Below are 17,726 nucleotides of genomic sequence, written 5' to 3' on the forward strand. Positions count from 1 at the left end.
GGACCTTTTGGTGAGACCAAGAGAGAAAAATTAATGCATTCTCTAGAATATCTTCCACTATATGAGTGAATGAAGTACTTCTCAAAAAATATTGTCTTAGTAGAGAAGGATCTCAACCTCACCATCCAACTTTCTCCAACAAATTCATCTGTTCCTTTGCAATCTTACTGGACTTCCTCAACTCGCGGTGTTTATTTAAGGAACCTGTATTTCACCCATCACAAACAACACTTTATGCACACTTCCATGTCTCTGCAAATCAAAAAGAGATGATAATAAAAGATCTTATTTATTATTTTATAAGAAAAATAAAAGAAAGCCCAATAGCAAAATATTACTTTAAACGTGACAAAGGCACATAACCTATAATGCATGAAAGTGGAAAAAGTTAATAAAAGGCATTGAAAAAAAAAATTTAATTGCAAATGAGGATTGTGGATGAGTAATTCTTGCTTGGGATGAGGAGGGAAAATAATCAAAATATTATTGTCAATGGATAAGGAAGAGAAATTGAATAGATGAGGTAGTAACTGTTTGCAAGTTTTGTAGTTTCCTGAAAGTGATGGTAGTAGGTAGTTTCTAAAGTTGCAAAAGACGTGAAGAGTGGAGTTATTCAAATTAGTTTCTGGGTATGAAATATTTTATATACTCTTCTCTCAAATTTTAGAAGTGAAATAAGGTAAAATATATTGAAGGGTTATGTGTGTCATTTCATGAAAATTACTTTTATATCCTTATTGCTTTGTATTGCGATGAGATAATATTTTAGGGGTATTTTTATCAGGAAAAAAAATATAACAAGTAATTTTCTGAATCCAGTTAATATATACAGATTAGTTTCTGGGTATGAAATATTTTATATACTCTTCTCTCAAATTTTAGAAGTGAAATAAGGTAAAATATATTGAAGGGTTATGTGTGTCATTTCATGAAAATTACTTTTATATCCTTATTGCTTTGTATTGCGATGAGATAATATTTTAGGGGTATTTTTATCAGGAAAAAAAATATAACAAGTAATTTTCTGAATCCAGTTAATATATACAGATTAGTTTCTGGGTATGAAATATTTTATATACTCTTCTCTCAAATTTTAGAAGTGAAATAAGGTAAAATATATTGAAGGGTTATGTGTGTCATTTCATGAAAATTACTTTTATATCCTTATTGCTTTGTATTGCGATGAGATAATATTTTAGGGGTATTTTTATCAGGAAAAAAAATATAACAAGTAATTTTCTGAATCCAGTTAATATATACAGATTAATATATAAAAAACGTGTAAACCTAAATGAAAAATTATAACAATATAAAAAATACTATTAAAAAAAAAGTCTCATCACACGTGTCATGAAGCTAGTATTCACTATTCAATAACTGCTTCAATCCACCAAAAAAAAAAAGAAATTGGTAACAGACGGCAACGAAACCCCACCCCAAGTCACACGCTTTCTAGATCAACCGAATTCCCCGAACCGCCACGTGGAAATCAAAACCCCACAAATGATAAATCGTCTCACAACGTTTCTTTTGTCAAATCCTAACCGTCAATTCCACGTCCTTCGGGGGACTTTATCATTCCCCTCCTCATTCTGTTATTATCCACGCCCATTGTTTCAATCCACACTCACTCTCTCTTCCAGTTTTTAACGTTCAAGAAACTCCATACCAAAATCACTCCCAAAAAAAATGGATCCGAATCCGAAAAGTTTTCCGATTCTCTCTTATGTTTTGGCCCGGCTTCCTTCTCTCGGACCCGGCTCCAAACCCGGAATTTCTACGTCCGAAGTCGATATCGAACAGCCAGCCTCGCCGCCGTTGAAATCGCTAGTACCACCGCCGTCTTCATCGTCGTCGGGCGATCCGTCTTCATCTTCCTCGGCGGCGGCGCAAATCGAAGATGACATGCCTCACTTGGCACACCCGAAGGTGCTCGCTTCGATGACCCGGGCGATCTCCGACGTGTCGCAGACCCGATCCGTGCTGAAAACCCTAGGTCCGCGACCGGACCACGAGGCCGTCGATAAGGCAAGAGCGAAGCTGATGGATATCGAGGCTAGCCTCGCGAAGCAGCTCGAGGAGAACGTGCTGTCTCCTCGGCCGTCCGACGTGGACAGGCTGGAGTGGCGGGCGCACCTGTCGGAGCGGGAGAACGAGTGTAGGAAAGCGGCGGAGAAGGAGAAGCAGGTGTACAAGGCGGTGATTCAGCTCGAGGAGATGCACGATGCGTACGAGAGGCTTCTGAAGGAGGCGGAGGAGAGGCTCGTGAAGATTTACAGGCAGGCGGAGGATTCGGCGGCGACGGCGACGGAGGAGTTTGATGAGGACGCGGTGGAGGATGAGGTGGTGGATGAGGAGCCGAACGAGGATGTGATTGGGCTTTTGCATGAGGCTTCCGGGAAAGGAGTGGAGCGGGTCAATTTGTCGGGTCGGAGGCTTCGGTTCCTGCCCGAGGCTTTCGGCCGGATTCGGAGCCTCGTCGTGCTTGACGTTTCGAGTAATCAGCTTGAGGTAATGTTGTTTTTTGTTTCTATTTATAGCGTTTTGATTAAGTTTGTGATTATATGATTTCTCTGATTTCAAAGTTTGCTGTTAGAATTCAATTAAGCTTTATGATTGTATTAAGGGTTCGTTTGGTTAGGCATTTTGGAAGCTAAAAGCGCGTTCTTAAAACCCAAAACACCGTTTTGCAACAGCTTATAGGCATTTTGGAAGCTAAAAGCGCGTTCTTGAAACCCAAAACACCGTTTTGCAACAGCATATACAAACCACCCTAAGTAGGAGTTTGCTGAAGAATTATAATTTGAAATGTAAAAGATCCAAAAAATATGGTAAAGTATTATAGTTTGAAATGTTCAAACAAAGAGAGATTTTTCAACCCCTTGAAAAATATGGGTTTTCTTCTCTCTACAAATGGTTCATATAACACAATGTATAGTTACGTTCCAGATAAAATATTTATGTAATGTCAAGATTTTACCAAAAGAAGCAATCTACACAGAAAATGTGGTTTTCTTTGGCACCAAGTACTCTTCTGTGGAAAATGACTTCTAAATGTACCCCTTTATTTATCATAATAAGAACAAACAATAAATTTAGCCCGCATGGGATATCCCGATTGGTAGGCCTTGGGGTGTGCTCCCCCAAGGTTCTGGGATTGAGTATCGGGATTATTCGATGCATGGTTCTTGTGGGTGGGGTCGTGCATTTGGGGTTGATACGGGTCAGGTGGGTCCAAATTGCTTTACCTTGAAGAGGTTCCTAGTAATCAAAAAAGTTTAACTTCACTGTCCAACTCCATCTCATCAAGTCTAATTGTCTATCAAAAGTAATATCAGAGTACAATGAATCCATAGAAAAATCCATCTGTGCTAAATTCAATCATGGAACGCTCTAACGAATCAGTAGATCTAATAGCTTTATTGAAAACAGCAGAGAAGATACCACGTAAGATCTTCTAATCGCTTTAGAAGTCCTAAACGGTTGGTTTTTGTGGGAGAGCACACCTCATTCCTTTGCACTAAAATGAATCAAATTTGAATTATTCATCTCTCCCACCCGATAGAAAATTCTGATGAATCTTTCCTATTCTTTTAGCTACATGTGTAGGAATATTAAACAAAAAGGAAGTTGGTTGGAAGGTTAGATAATGTGGTTGTAAGTAAGGTTATATGACTTCCCTTAGACAAATATGATTTTTCCTACTTATTGATAAAAAGATTAGGATCAATTGAAGACTCCAAATTTTTGGCACTAAGGCTTGGTTGTTGTTGTATTGATGAAAAGATATGGGAGAATCGCTTGAGATTATTTGTTCATGTGCAAAGGAGAGCAATTAATGTACCAATAAGGAACAAAGTTGATTCAAGTTGAGACAATGAAAACAAGGTGAAGGAAGACCTAAACTAGCATTAGTAGTAGTACAAAAGGACATGTCAATTGAGGTGGTGATAGAAAGTATGATTTTGGATAGTATAGAATTAAGAAAAAGAATATATGTGGTTGACCATGATTAGTACGTTGAGGATACATAACCAAGATACATAACCGAGCCAAGTTTTGGGACTTAGGCTTGGTTGTTGTTGTTGTAGCTAATCTTTTCTCCATCCTTTCATGAATCATGTTTCAAACTGCAATATTTTTATATTATGAAACCACTTTATAGCCCAATAGTGCAGCCAACACAGCCAGATTTTCAACATCCCCCACAGTTACCATCTTGCCTTTACTCAAGTTGATCGCTACCTGTAACTGCTTTCAAACATAAGAGTGTAGCACAGATGTACTTTAGAAGCCGAAGAATCATAAAACAAAATCATATCATCAGGTGCGAACTTGTTAGAGCTTCTCTATTTCCTCAATGATACCTCCTTTCACAGCCTTCTCATCAACATACAACTCAAGATCTCCATAATTAGAATAAAAAACAAAGGAGATAAAGATCTCCTCATCTCAACTCTTTAGTACAGTACTATTAAAAAACCTGAGGGGGTATCATTAATTAACACTAAAAATCTCACAGTAGAGATACAAAATGCAATCTACTTCCTCCACTTCTCTCCAAAACCTAAAGGCTCAAGTACAGAAAGTTAAAAACTATTTGCTATACTAGCATAAGAAATCCCAGTGGTTTGGCTTATCAAAAAAAAAAATTAAATAAATAAAAAGAAGAAATCCCAGTGGTTTGGAATTATAAGAAAACAAAGGTAAAATAAATAACGTCTGTGTTCAAACGCTTTAAATATGTTGAGGCTTGGTTACATCAGTAACAACTCATCTTGTACGTATTTTCAGCAACTTTTCTGGCTTAAGTTTCACCTTTAAAGGTCCATTTCCATATTTCTTTGTTTTTTCCCCCTCCAAATATCCAAAGGTTGACCATTTCACCTGAATTTCCTCTTCTTCTCCTTTTTTTTTTTTTTTTTTTTTTTTTTTTTTCCTCTTGTTAAATGATATGTGTCATGTTGTTTTGTACTTGCCTGCTGTTGTGCCAACCTTCAAGGCTTAAAAAGAGTCAACATGGTGCAATCATACTAGGCAAGATAGGATCATAGTACCATGGGTGTAATCTGGTCAAGAGACAGTGAATGTGGCTCATGGTTCACAAACCTCTTTCTTCTTGTTATTGTTTTCACAAGGGTTTTATGTAGAATAACTGAAAGCATAAGTGTACCATGGACAAGAAATTATCAGCGTTCGATTATTTGGGACCAGCAAGGAATTTATTAGATTGTGGAATCCTTGAACGGAGATGTTCCAGTTTCTGAAATGTGCAATCATTTGTTGATCCAATAGTATATTAGAGTAGCCTATCATACTTGTTACTCACTGTTTATTATTATCTATCAGTAAGCATACTGGTTACTCACTTTTAAGTGTCTTACGCTTCCAATTTAACCACATATAAGCTTTAGAACAATAATTTTCTGTTCATGTCTATGTTGAAGCTTATTAACAAATATTTTCCTCTTTCTTGATTTTTAGTATATTATGTAAGTAACTTCTTTTTTGTGAAAATTGATCAGTAATGGGACCATGAACGCTTTCCCACCCCTGAAACTGCACTCATATTTGCTGGACATTAATATTTTTTGTATATATCAGTTATAATTGTTTAACACAAACTTCTCTTTGCATCATTTTGTTCTTCTTTTTTTCTTTTTTTTAATAAAAAAAAAAATCAAGTATTGGATGATTAACTTATCACGATGCACCGAGAATAGTTTACTAGGTTTATTATTGCTGTCCCTAATTAATTTTTGTGTGAAAGTAACAGTTCATCCCTGACTCCATAGCGGGACTAGAAAATCTAGAGGAGCTTAATGCTGCATCTAATCTTTTGGAGATACTGCCTGATTCTATTGGATTGTTGCAAAAATTGAAAATTCTGAATGTCTCAGGAAACAAGATAGTTGCCCTTCCTGACACCATCTGTCATTGCAGGTAATTATTATTGCCATAGAAAAGGGGAAAAAAAAATTAAAGTGACACATGTTTTTCCTCTACCTTTTGAAATATTTAGTTTTATTTCTTGAATAATTCAGGTCATTGGTGGAGTTAGATGTGAGCTTCAACAATCTTGCATATTTGCCAACAAACATCGGTTATGAATTGGTATTTCTACAAAAGCTTTCAATCCAGTTGAACAAGATTCGTTCCCTTCCCTCTTCTGTATGCGAGATGAAGTCTTTACGCTCTCTCGATGCTCATTTCAATGAGCTCCATGGCCTCCCATCTATGATTGGAAAATTGACTAGCCTGGAAATTCTCAACCTCAGCAGTAACTTTAGTGACCTGACAGAACTTCCTGACACTTTTGGCGACTTGACCAACCTCAAGGAACTTGATCTCAGCAACAATCAAATTCATGCTCTTCCTGATACATTTGGTCGGCTTGATAATTTGACCAAACTCAACCTGGAGCAAAATCCTCTTTTAATCCCACCAGCGGAGGTTGTCAAGGAAGGGGTTGAAGCTATCAAAGTTTTCATGGCTAAGAGGTGGCTAGATATACTGGTGGAGGAAGAAAGGAAAAGCATGCTTGAAATGCAAGAACAGACTCAGACTGGATGGTTGACTCGCAGCACCTCCTGGGTGAAAAATTATGTTACAAATGTTTCGGAATACTTGGGATCTCCCAGGGGGGGATCTCCTAAAGACCCGTTTCTTGATCAGCAGCTATGATGCTCTGATAATTCATGACTCGTTTTGAGTGTCACACTCTTCTTCGCTCAAATGCCAAAGCTAAGGAAGATCAAACTGGTGGCTTTGGTCTGCTGCAATTTTTGTACTTGTTTCTTTTCTACTGCATCCATATCAAGCTTGAGGGTGATGAATATCTTACTAAATTTTGTTCTTTTTTTCCAGTTCAAGTTGGGAAATATGAGTTTTGTAGGAAAAAATAATAGGTAGCCTGCTGTGCATCCTGTTTCTGATGACAGCAGTTGAATGCTTATAGCTGTACATGTACATTCACTAAATCTGGAGTGTCAAATTTTGGCACCTATCTTGCAATTTTCATTACCTTAATCAAAATTGTTTTAACTGCTTTTATAGAACATCATGCATCGAGGAGTTATCTCATCACTCTTATAAATTGGCTCATCGATGAAATGATCATAAACGTACTTATAGCTTTTGTATCCAAGATGGGTATTTTCAGTTGCTACTAAAAAGGATGTCCAATAAATTTGGGCCGTTAAAATTTCTTTGCTTTTTGTTGTTGTTGTCTTCTCTTCTCTTAAATACTCCGAACATCCTACTTTTTTTTTTTTTTTTTTTTCTATTTCATTTTAAGATGTCCCAAAATATTATCCTATTTTTAAAAATAAAAGTCATTAATTTACTAATATTCTTATTATACTCTTATTAATTTACTAATTTAATTTTTTGATAAATTTTTTTTAGGGTAGTTTTGAAAAAGTTTGACTTTTCAAACAGGACAAAAAAAGTGGTATGGAGGGAGTATATGCTTGTAAATTGTAACACACACACACACACATATATATATATATATATATATATAAGATCATGTAGCAAGTATAAATTAAAGATTACGGAGGGGTGGGTGAGATTACTATCCACAGGGTGCTTTCTCAACAAAAAAAAATATATCCATAGGGTGATCTGATCTGATCTGATTTTTTTTTTTTTTTTTTCCAAGTATTTTGTCTTCACATATACATATTTTGAAAAATATTCTCATCAAATCTCTACTTTCCTATTATGATGACTTCCACCACCAAAGAAAACTCATCAAATCTCTACTTTCCTATTATGATGACTTCTACCATCAAAGAAAACGTTTTTAACTTCTTCTTCTTTTTTTTTTTTAAATATTTAGGAAAAAAATGTTTTTAACTTGAGACAGTACTATCGCAAACCCTTAACGTGAAGGTCACTCTACAAGTACAAAATTTTTGTAAGATGGGGGGCAAAGACTGAGGTTAAAGTCTCTAGAAGGAAACTTTACACACATACACACACACACACACACACATATATATATATATATATATATGTTAGATTAAAATATAATTTCTATCTTGTATTAAATAAATAAAATTAAAATTAAAAAAAAAAAAAAAAACCTTGAAACAGTAGATTTGTATTCTACATGAAATCTTCCAATCAATTCGATTATTTTAGGGGGAAAAAAAAACAAAGAAGTTCCATTTAATCCTTTTCCTAGGCTGATATTAAGGGCTTTACCATCCAATTCCAAAACAAACTAGGATTTTGCAAGTATGATTATTCCTACAAGTACACCAAGCTAAAGGGGTGACATTATTATTTGACCTTACCTACTTTTAACAGCACTTAAAGGTTGGTACCCGATTGATCAACCTCCCCATGTGCAGCATGTGAACCACTTTGCTGTCAATTCCTTTCCAATTCCAATTCCAATTCTTAATCATACACCTTCATAGCAAGTACTAACAAATAATAAAAACACACCCACAACAATCATAGGAAACCAGAAAACACCCACTAAGCACCTTCAGCTTCTTCTCCTTCTACTTCATCATCATCATCTTCTCCCCCTAATAATTTTGAGGGATCACATTAGCTTTGACACACATGAACTTGTCTAGAACCAAAACAACGACAACAAAAGCAACAATAGTACTATTGTTGTTGTCTCTCTTTGTACCCTTCTATGTTATTTTGTCCTACAGTAACCAGATTCCTGGATGTTCAGCCCTCTATGTGTGGTTGCTACCTTATGTTGTGGTAGCTTTGATGGTAACATTGGTAATAGTCGCGGCCCGCGCCACCATGGTGACATGGATCACAGTTCTGGTTCTGCTAGCCTTTGCAGGAAACCGTCGCCGGGTGCTGGTTCAACATGGAAGGAAGATCACTGCTGATGTTGCAATGCACTTGGTCAAGGTTGTGCTCAAAGAAAGAGGCCTGGTTGCTGTGGCTTGTGCAACAATTGTGAGCCTGATGGCTATGATTCGCATAATAGAGGCTAAATGAAATTTCCTTGTCAATTTTTGCTTAAACATATATAAAGTGTTAGCTTGCATTTGGTTTAAAATTGAGAAATAGATCCAGATTGCATTGTTCTTTAGTTCTTTTTCTTTTCTCCCTCCTCACCAAACAAAAAGGGGTGCCAATTTTTGTGCATTGAATGTGGACTGGATACTGCTAACTTGGGATTGAATTATAAAATAGAGATACCTTTTCCCCATGAATTCAATATGTGATAATTTCCATGGTCTTGTCTAATTTGCATTCCAAGCCAGCTTTAATTTCATCCCCCATTTCAACGTTAGTGTGTTTGGCTCCATTTTAAAAAGCCAGTTTATTTTACTATTTAGCTTATTTTTGCTACTATTCATGGCTCCACTGCACTTTTTTGTATTATTCATGGATCCCATTGTACTATTTCAACTAACTTTTACCTTTATCTATCAGCAAAAAAATTTCATTTTCAACAAAATAAATAAATCCCAAATAAACCCTTAGTGACTTTCTCCTCAAGTTGCTTAATTCTTTATTAGGACTTTGTTTGTATGTAAAAATATCTATATTTTTATTTTAAAAAGGATTATGTGGCAATACTTTGAGGGTGTAAATTAAATAGGGATTTTTAAAGGTATCTTTAAAGAATTAATCTTTGAAAAGAAAAGTATATGCATAAGTGACACTTGATAGAAAAGTATATGCATAATGGATACATTGTTCATGAACAGTGAATAACAATACTAAAAGTGGAAAAATATTGCCATGCTTTATATTTCTCATTTGAATTAAGATCCAATAAGAGAGGGTTGAAGTGATAATAGCATCATTTTAAGGTTTCTCGTGTCTGTGATTCGAAACTCATCTTCCCCTCTCCCTCCTCTACTGTCTACATATAAAAAAACAAAGATCATAAGGTAAAATTAAAACTTTATCCATCACCAAAAAATATTTTGGTTAAATAGTAAAAATTTTCTCACTTCAATTTTATGATGGAAAAAGGAAACACCCAAAATCAGTCCAATTGTTTCGGTAACAAGATCATCAAAGAATGTGTCCGGAATCCGGACCAACGTTGGATACACTATTGAGCACCTCCTACCACCATTCTAGGGAGGCAAATATTCACAGAAACCCAAAAGTTTGACATACTTAGTTCAAGATCAAATTTTTGGCATATTTAGTCCAAGATTTTATTTAAATACCTGTGCTTTTATGCATGAACACATGACCTATTAATTTTACAACCACTCTCAATCCAATAAAATTATAATAAAATCTTCCACTCCCAATTATCGAATTATAACCACAAAGAAAAAAGTGTAAGATCTGAAAACCTTGAAGGATCACAAACATTATTCATGGCTAAAGTTGACGTAGACTTCGTTGAAAGTGAGACTGAATGAACCTTCCTAGCTAGCAGTGGGCAGTGGCAAAGAAAGCAACAAAGGAACAAAGTAGAAGAAGACCAAGAATTCTCGCTTTTTTAATTGTGAGAAAAACTGTGGAAAATCAGCCAATGTATGTAGATGTATATTAGAAGTAAAGTTGTTTAACCTTGTATTCAAATTGTTTCTATATGAGTTACTTTCCCGATAACTTTGAGTACACGCATATCAAATCATATTATATCAAAATGCAATACAATAAAACTTATATATTAAATATTGTGCTTACAAGTTATATCAGATATCATGACTCCATGTATACCAGTTTAGAATATAAAACAAGAAGTTGAATGAAAAGAACAAATTAAATTGAGAGTGTGTGTATGTGTGTGAAATCTACCACAAGGAGGGGCAAAGCAATGAAAAAGACCCAAAAGAAAGAGTAAGCTTGAGCGATAATGCCAAATAGCCACAAAGGGACCATTGAGGAGGCTACAGCTGTGGTGTGGTGTGGTAGTATGGCAAAAATTATCTTATGCGCTTGATCTATAGAGTGGGTTTAAGAGATACTTTCTCGTTATTATGCGGGCTCCATAATCCATTATGAAAATAAATAAATAAACAAACAAATACCGGTCTCTACTATGGTCTATGGTTGCCACAAGGCCCACAAGACATGCAATTAGGGCAAAAAAAAGAGAAGCTATACATATATATATATATATATATATATATTTTCTTTTTTTCTTTTTTTCTCTTTTAGTTGAGCCCCTTTCTTCCAAAACTTTAACCCCCATTAGCTAGCCAAGCTCAACTCAGATAGCCTAACCCAACTCAATCTAACTCAAGCCATTTTAATGCTATATGGATATTTATTTGATTTTTTTTTTTTTTAATTTTGCTTATACTCCGGCCTTTCTAGCTTAAAATCCTAGGTCTATTCCTGCATGCAACAGTCTACTGTCTACCATTTGCATAAGCTTATATATGGTGTGGATATATGCAATGTAATTACTGATTTTTTTTCTTTTTTTTTTTGATGAACTGGAAGATTATTACTGATTAAAATTTTGTTCTTTCATGGCAGCTTAGGTTATATGGAAGTTTTCCATTTAATATGATATATACGATCACTCAAATACTTCAATCGGTTCAATGCAATATTCCTACTAGCTACTGTCCTAATATCAAGAAAATAAAAATGTACTTGGGGTCCGTTGGTTTCAATGTAAATCGAATTCTGAGTGTAAAATGAATGCAAGGGAAAGTGATTTTCCATAAGAAAAATGAAATCTAGGTGTTTGGTTCTACAATGGAAAATAGTTCAGAAAACGATTTTCGGTGTTTGATAACATTCTGAAAATGCTATTTTCCTACAAATTTTCACATTTTCTCAACCATTTTTTCAACATCCAAACAAAATTTATAATAGAAAATTTCAATATATAAACTTAAAAAAACAAAAATCAAAACAAAATCATTCATTAAACTCAAACAATTTGGTCAACCTGGGAGAGGGAGGAAGAGAGAGTGATCAAAAATTGAGGGAAAGGGACAGGTAGATCGAGAAAGAGAGAGATCGATCATGGGTGGGTCATGGGCAACGATCTCGGCGGCGTGATCTCAGATCGGCATCTGCGTGAGAGAAGAGAAGAAAAGGGAGATGGGTTTGAATGGATGTGGATCGGGTAGTGTAGAGATGAGATGGGCTTTGCCGGCGTGAGGGGGGACCTCGGACCGGCGTTTGCGTGTGAGGCGCCGAGATTGAGACGACGAGAGTTCGATCTAGAGGGCGGTGGCAAGGGCGCAATCTTGGTGATGCGATCTGGGGTGTGATCTCGGCGGCGCTCGGATGCGACGAGACCGATGCGATCTGGGGTTGGGGTGAAGGTGCGATCTGGGGCGGTGGTGTGATCTGGGCCGATTTCTCTCTCTCTCTCTCTCTTCCATTTTCTTGGGGTGTAATTCATTTGAAGGTAAAATAAAAACTGAAATGGTTTTACACCCTTCAAGCCTTATTTTGCAATCAACGCAGAAAACCAATTCCATTTGACCCAATTTTCTGTACCTACCAAACACACACGCTGGTGTAAAAACATTTTCAAAAATGGTTTGAAGCCAAAACAAACGCAGCCTTGGTTCCTATGGAATTTGTGAAATAATGTTCTTCACGATGTGATGTCCAGGTTTGTCTGAAGGGTTGATGGGGTTCCAACTCTTTTGTTACTCCCCATAGAACAAGAATATGCCACAAATGTCCTTTGCAGTCACAATTTTCTCTTTATTGGTGATACTAATCTAGTTTGTTTCTTCAATTAATACATTGGATGTGAATAATTTCTTGACGTGGACATTAAATTGACCTCTTGTTCGTTTGTTTGAAAGCCCCTTCCAATCTATTAGAAAGATTTGTTTTTGTTTTTTTCTTTTTCTTTTTATTGAAAAAATTGGGTAATGTCAATAAGTTACAAGGCTTTTTGACTATATAAAATATAAATTAGGCAAAAGTATAATTGACCTTCGAAAAAATAAAACTTTAAAAAGTTATACATAAACTAAATAAGCTTAGAAATAAGCTACACCAAACTAATATCTCACCCCTCTCTTCTTCTGCTCATGAGGCTGCAAAGTATGCAGTCAAGTTTAGTATGCATGTAAGGCTGACTACCATCTCTCTTCCTAGTTGAATAATACTGTTGTTTGAAAAAAAAAAAAAATCCCATATACTCTTGATTAAGAAGGTGAATTTGATCAATTAAACACACTGCCTTAAATAAGTATGTGAGGCCATGTTATAATATATATATATATATATATGTATATATTTGTTTCAATATTTCGAGCATGAGAATTTAAATCATATTTTTTTTTAAATGTTAATTAATTGAATTACAAAATTCTTTTACTAAATAACACATTTTGTTACCCAGAGTTTTTCCCATAAAAACACCATATGGTACAAATTAGCTACTCTGGCTGAGAGGGAGAAAAAGGTTGTGTACCAGGCACATGGACATCAGGACATGGCATAAAGAAGACAGACTAGCATGACTTTTGAGTTGGTCAGTGGTCACTTCACTTGTCCTTTGTTTTGTAGAAGTGGTTTTAAAGCTATTTGCCTAGTTCTAATAGGTTTAGGGTTTTTTTTTTTTTTTTTTTTGGGCAAATTAGCACAAGCCTATTGCTGCCTATATGAGATTTGTAGATAAAACAATTATGAGCATAATAATGTATACTGAGAATCCGTTTGAATACCGTTTATTTTACTAAAAATTAAAAATATTATAGTAAAATAATTTTTAAATGTGTGAATAGTATCATGAGAATCATTTTTAATGAAAAAGTTACTGAAAAAAATATTTGTGAGTCCTGTGAACAATACACGGAACCCACTAGTATGACACATTTTGATTCAAAATTTGGAGTTCAAATAGGTAGTAGGTCCTGTGCACTGTGCACGGGACCCACTGACAAGTCTGTGTCCCACGTTCACGTGCTTCTCAATTAAAAAGAAAAATAAACAAAAAAATAGAAGGAAAATGCAAACGCAAACATAGTGCACGAAAAATGCAATCCAAACGCATACCCAATATCCAGTTACCTCATATTTGTGAGAATTGTGTTAATAATGTTGTTAGCAATCATAATCGGGTAATTCTTGATTGCATTATAACAATGGTTTTAACAAACATTTTTCAACAGTACTAACAAAGTAATAAGGGTATCTCTTAAATTTTCTTTTCTCTTCTTTTTTTTTTTTCCTCTTAGTTCTTACCAAAGTAATAAAAAATCTCAAAGCATAAAGCATAACCTACATTGAATTAAATTTCAACAATATACTTCCTTTTTTCTTTTTACTAAAAGACATTTCATTAATAGGTATAGTCAACCCAAGAAATATATATATATATATATATATAAACTTGGATTTAAAATTTTTTAAAAAAATTTTTAAAAAAAGTCTTTGACTAGAATCTCATCCCTGAAAAACACTCACAATTTAGTTCTACTACTTTGGACCATAGCAGATCAAGCGAACATGTAAACTTAATTGCTTGGAAAAAAAGCACCACCAATTGAGTTTGCAAAAGCCAATTGGTGGTGCTTTCCTTTTTCTTCTTTCCTTTTCAAAAAAAAAAAAAAATGAAAGAAAAAGGAATGCACCACCAATTGGCTTTTGCAAACTCAACACAGATGATTCAATGCAACTTGGGTCAATTAAGTGTAATAAGGGTTTAAATTATTAAATTTATTTTATTTTATTTAAATTCTCACTTGTTGAGTCTTACTTATTAAAATGTAGTTTTGCCTCACACGTTAGGGGAGTGTTAAAATTATATGCTTAAATGAAAAATTTATCATATCTCAATAGCTTAAACTTTTGAGACAATCAATAATTTAACAAAGTATCAAAGCCTTACTAATATAACTTAAGCCTTAATAACATAATGGTATTTGGTAATTGAACTATGGTCTAGTTAGACATAGCACATCAGATGAATATCTGAAAGATCATCATAGATGCAAAATTGTATTTAGACTTTGGATGCCTTCGTTAGAAACATAAAAAAGTGTCAGTTGAATTATAAGACTTTTGACATTCATGGATGGGGTTTTAATTACTCACTTACCCTAAATGTTGTACTTCTTAATGTTATCAATTAAATTCCAATTTTCAAAAATAAAAATAAAAAAGAAAAAGAAAAGAAGATAAGATATAAGTTCATATTATCAACTAAACTTAGCCATATCTTATGTCTAAGATAAATTGGATGCTAATTAGTATTACGGTATTACCCATTAATTTGCATTGCACAGGGTTATTTAACAATTATATATAAATTAAAAAGAAAAGCATTTTCTTGAGAAACAAAAAGGAAAGCATTTAATAGTATAATTGAGCCTATCTTAATTATTACTTAATTAGTTAGCCATTTGAAAGTTTAATAGAGTTTCATTTAAAACAAATTAACTATTTCAATAATTAATGAGGCATTGGGTAAATGCACATTAATTTTAAACTATTTCAATAATTAATGAGGGGTAAATGCACATTAATTTTAAATTAACTATTTCAATAATTAACGAAGTACTGGGTAAATGTACAATAATTTTATTATGTATGTATTACACATATAGTTTACGACTTGGTGAAAGCAGAGTCTGCAGTAAGGGTAGAACTAGACTGTCACAGTCACAAGCTTAGGGGCCAAGCTGTCTAATTCAAAATTTACCCTTAGATTATATATATCAATATATGAATGCCCCCTTTCCAAAATTATTCATATTTCTCATGTAACATTCTTAAATTAATTTTTTTTTAATCTTTGATATTATTTTGGCTTCTCATTCTTAAAGTTTTATCTCTGCGCTGGCATGTAAGATACAAGTATGTAACTTTTATTATATTAAAATATAAATTTATAATGATTTATAGTTAGCTCAATTGATAAAGTTTTTTGCTGTCGATCAAGAAATTTGAGATTAAACTATGCCCTACATCAATACCGCATCTATATAAAAAAAAATATTTATAATAAACAATCAAAACAAAAAATAAAAGTTTGGAAATGTTTTGGAAACTTTTGGAAAATTTAATCCTATAAGTATTTTAAATTTCATGGAACTTAGTAAATGAGTTTTAGTCAAAGAAGACTATTTTAATAAAAATAAATAAATCACTTGTTATTTTGGTAATAAATTCATAAACAATCTTAATATTTAATCCTAGTTGAATCATGATTTTTAAAATCAAGCTTTTACTAAATTACATATAATATAGAAGAAAGTCCATGAGAATAACAATTTCTCACATAATGACATTTTCCCAGCAGGCTTATTTTGATTGTGGTGGATGGCATTTGTTATGGGAGAATCCACATTATCCCAATATCCAGATTCCTTGGAATGTGATGTCTTGCAGTCTAGATGTCTTGGAATGTAACTATTCCTATGTTTAGTTTATTCATAGGGATAAGAATTATTTATTTTTCCCATACTACCCCTAGATTTATAAACCCAATACCAAAATTTTTTTTTTTAATCTTCCTCTAAATAAATAATGACAAACAAGATATAAATTATAAATTACAACAAATTCATTAAAACTATAGTCTAACATTTCAAAATGACATGTATAATACAAAAATAACTATTTAAATTCTTGTCCTTTATGGAAATCACAACATCATGTTTTGTTAATAAAAATAAATATTTTATTTTATTTTAGCAAATAACCAATCTCAAATTTGTTAATAAAAATAAATACTTCATGTTATTTTAGCATTTATGTTGTTGTGGCAAGAACAGATAAAAATAAAGGAATAGATATTAATGATTTGTTTTATGTTTTATCTCTATTTTTTTATAAGTATATTTTATCTCCATTGGTTAAATGATAAGTGAAAAAAATGGTAAAATTGTCAATTTATAACAAATGTAATTTTTTTTAACTTAGGAATCTAGATACCCACCTATTTCAAAGGGAATCCACATTCCGAAAAGAGAGGGGTTGAGTGGAAATCCAGCTACCCCTAGCATCTGATTTCCTAGTGTGATTTACAACCAAATGTGGGAATCTTTCAACATTCTTGAGAATCCTAAAACATTATCCCGTACTAGACGCCACCTTAAGTGAGTTATTTTTATTTTATTTTGACTTATAATTTATTAACAATTCATCTTGTATAAATATTATGAGATTTTATTATGATCATAATCCGTAAAAGACCTCATATAGTATAAAATTTCCTTTAATATTTCCATTGTTAAATTTCTCAAATATCAGTTAGTTAGAACTGTACCAATTGGCATCTTGCTTGATAATAAGAGCAATCACTAGAGAGTGGACGCTATAGATTGAAATTCTCTCGGATATATCATAAAAAGAGCTGTACCAATTAGAGTCTTGCACGATGATAAAGAGTAATCATTTTAGAGCAAACATCATGTAGTCAAATTCTATTTATATATCATAAAAAGAGTCAAACTAATAGGAGTTTCACATAATGATAAAGAGTAAGAGTAGTCATTAAAGAGCAGACGCTGTAAGATGAAATTATATCAGATGTATCATAAACAGAGTTTATACCAATTAGAATCTTGCATGAGAATAAAGAATAATCATTTTAGAGTAAGCATTCATTCTGTCAGATTCTACCATATATATCATTAAAAAAAAAAAAAAAAAAAAAAAAAAAACCCTAAACAAAAGCAAAAGCCAAAACATCTTGCAATATTCTCTCCTTTCAAAATTCCTCATTTTTCAAGTTCTAGGACCTTCCACGGCCATCAAATGTGAATGCAAGAAAAACTAGAACTCAATGTTAATGCAATCCTAGAATTAGTCCTCAGACAATCCCAAACACT

At 33.6% G+C, this 17,726-nt stretch overlaps 2 protein-coding genes across 2 annotated transcripts; both read left to right on the forward strand.

The window, feature by feature from the left end:
* Nucleotides 1–1,598: 1,598 nt before the first annotated feature.
* LOC126703656 (plant intracellular Ras-group-related LRR protein 1) lies at nucleotides 1,599–7,058 on the forward strand. Its single transcript, XM_050402685.1, has 3 exons — nucleotides 1,599–2,511; nucleotides 5,777–5,943; nucleotides 6,045–7,058. Exons 1-3 carry the CDS (start codon nucleotides 1,690–1,692, stop codon nucleotides 6,682–6,684), a joined length of 1,629 nt encoding a protein of 542 aa, XP_050258642.1. The 5' UTR covers nucleotides 1,599–1,689; the 3' UTR covers nucleotides 6,685–7,058.
* Nucleotides 7,059–8,385: 1,327 nt separating this feature from the next.
* On the forward strand, nucleotides 8,386–9,076 carry LOC126703270 (uncharacterized). The gene has a single exon (XM_050402235.1). It carries the CDS (start codon nucleotides 8,581–8,583, stop codon nucleotides 8,980–8,982), a length of 402 nt encoding a protein of 133 aa, XP_050258192.1. The 5' UTR covers nucleotides 8,386–8,580; the 3' UTR covers nucleotides 8,983–9,076.
* The last annotated feature ends 8,650 nt before the right edge of the window (nucleotides 9,077–17,726 follow it).

Source organism: Quercus robur, chromosome 10, assembly GCF_932294415.1.
Source record: "Quercus robur chromosome 10, dhQueRobu3.1, whole genome shotgun sequence".
Lineage (NCBI taxonomy): Eukaryota > Viridiplantae > Streptophyta > Magnoliopsida > Fagales > Fagaceae > Quercus > Quercus robur.

Coding starts and splice junctions, on each gene's coding strand:
- LOC126703656 (XM_050402685.1), top strand. CDS start 1,690: ATGGATCCGAATCCGAAAAGTTTTCCGATTCTCTCTTATGTTTTGGCC. Junction 2,512..5,776: donor TTTCGAGTAATCAGCTTGAG/GTAATGTTGTTT, acceptor TGAAAGTAACAG/TTCATCCCTGACTCCATAGC. Junction 5,944..6,044: donor GACACCATCTGTCATTGCAG/GTAATTATTATT, acceptor TGAATAATTCAG/GTCATTGGTGGAGTTAGATG.
- LOC126703270 (XM_050402235.1), top strand. CDS start 8,581: ATGAACTTGTCTAGAACCAAAACAACGACAACAAAAGCAACAATAGTA.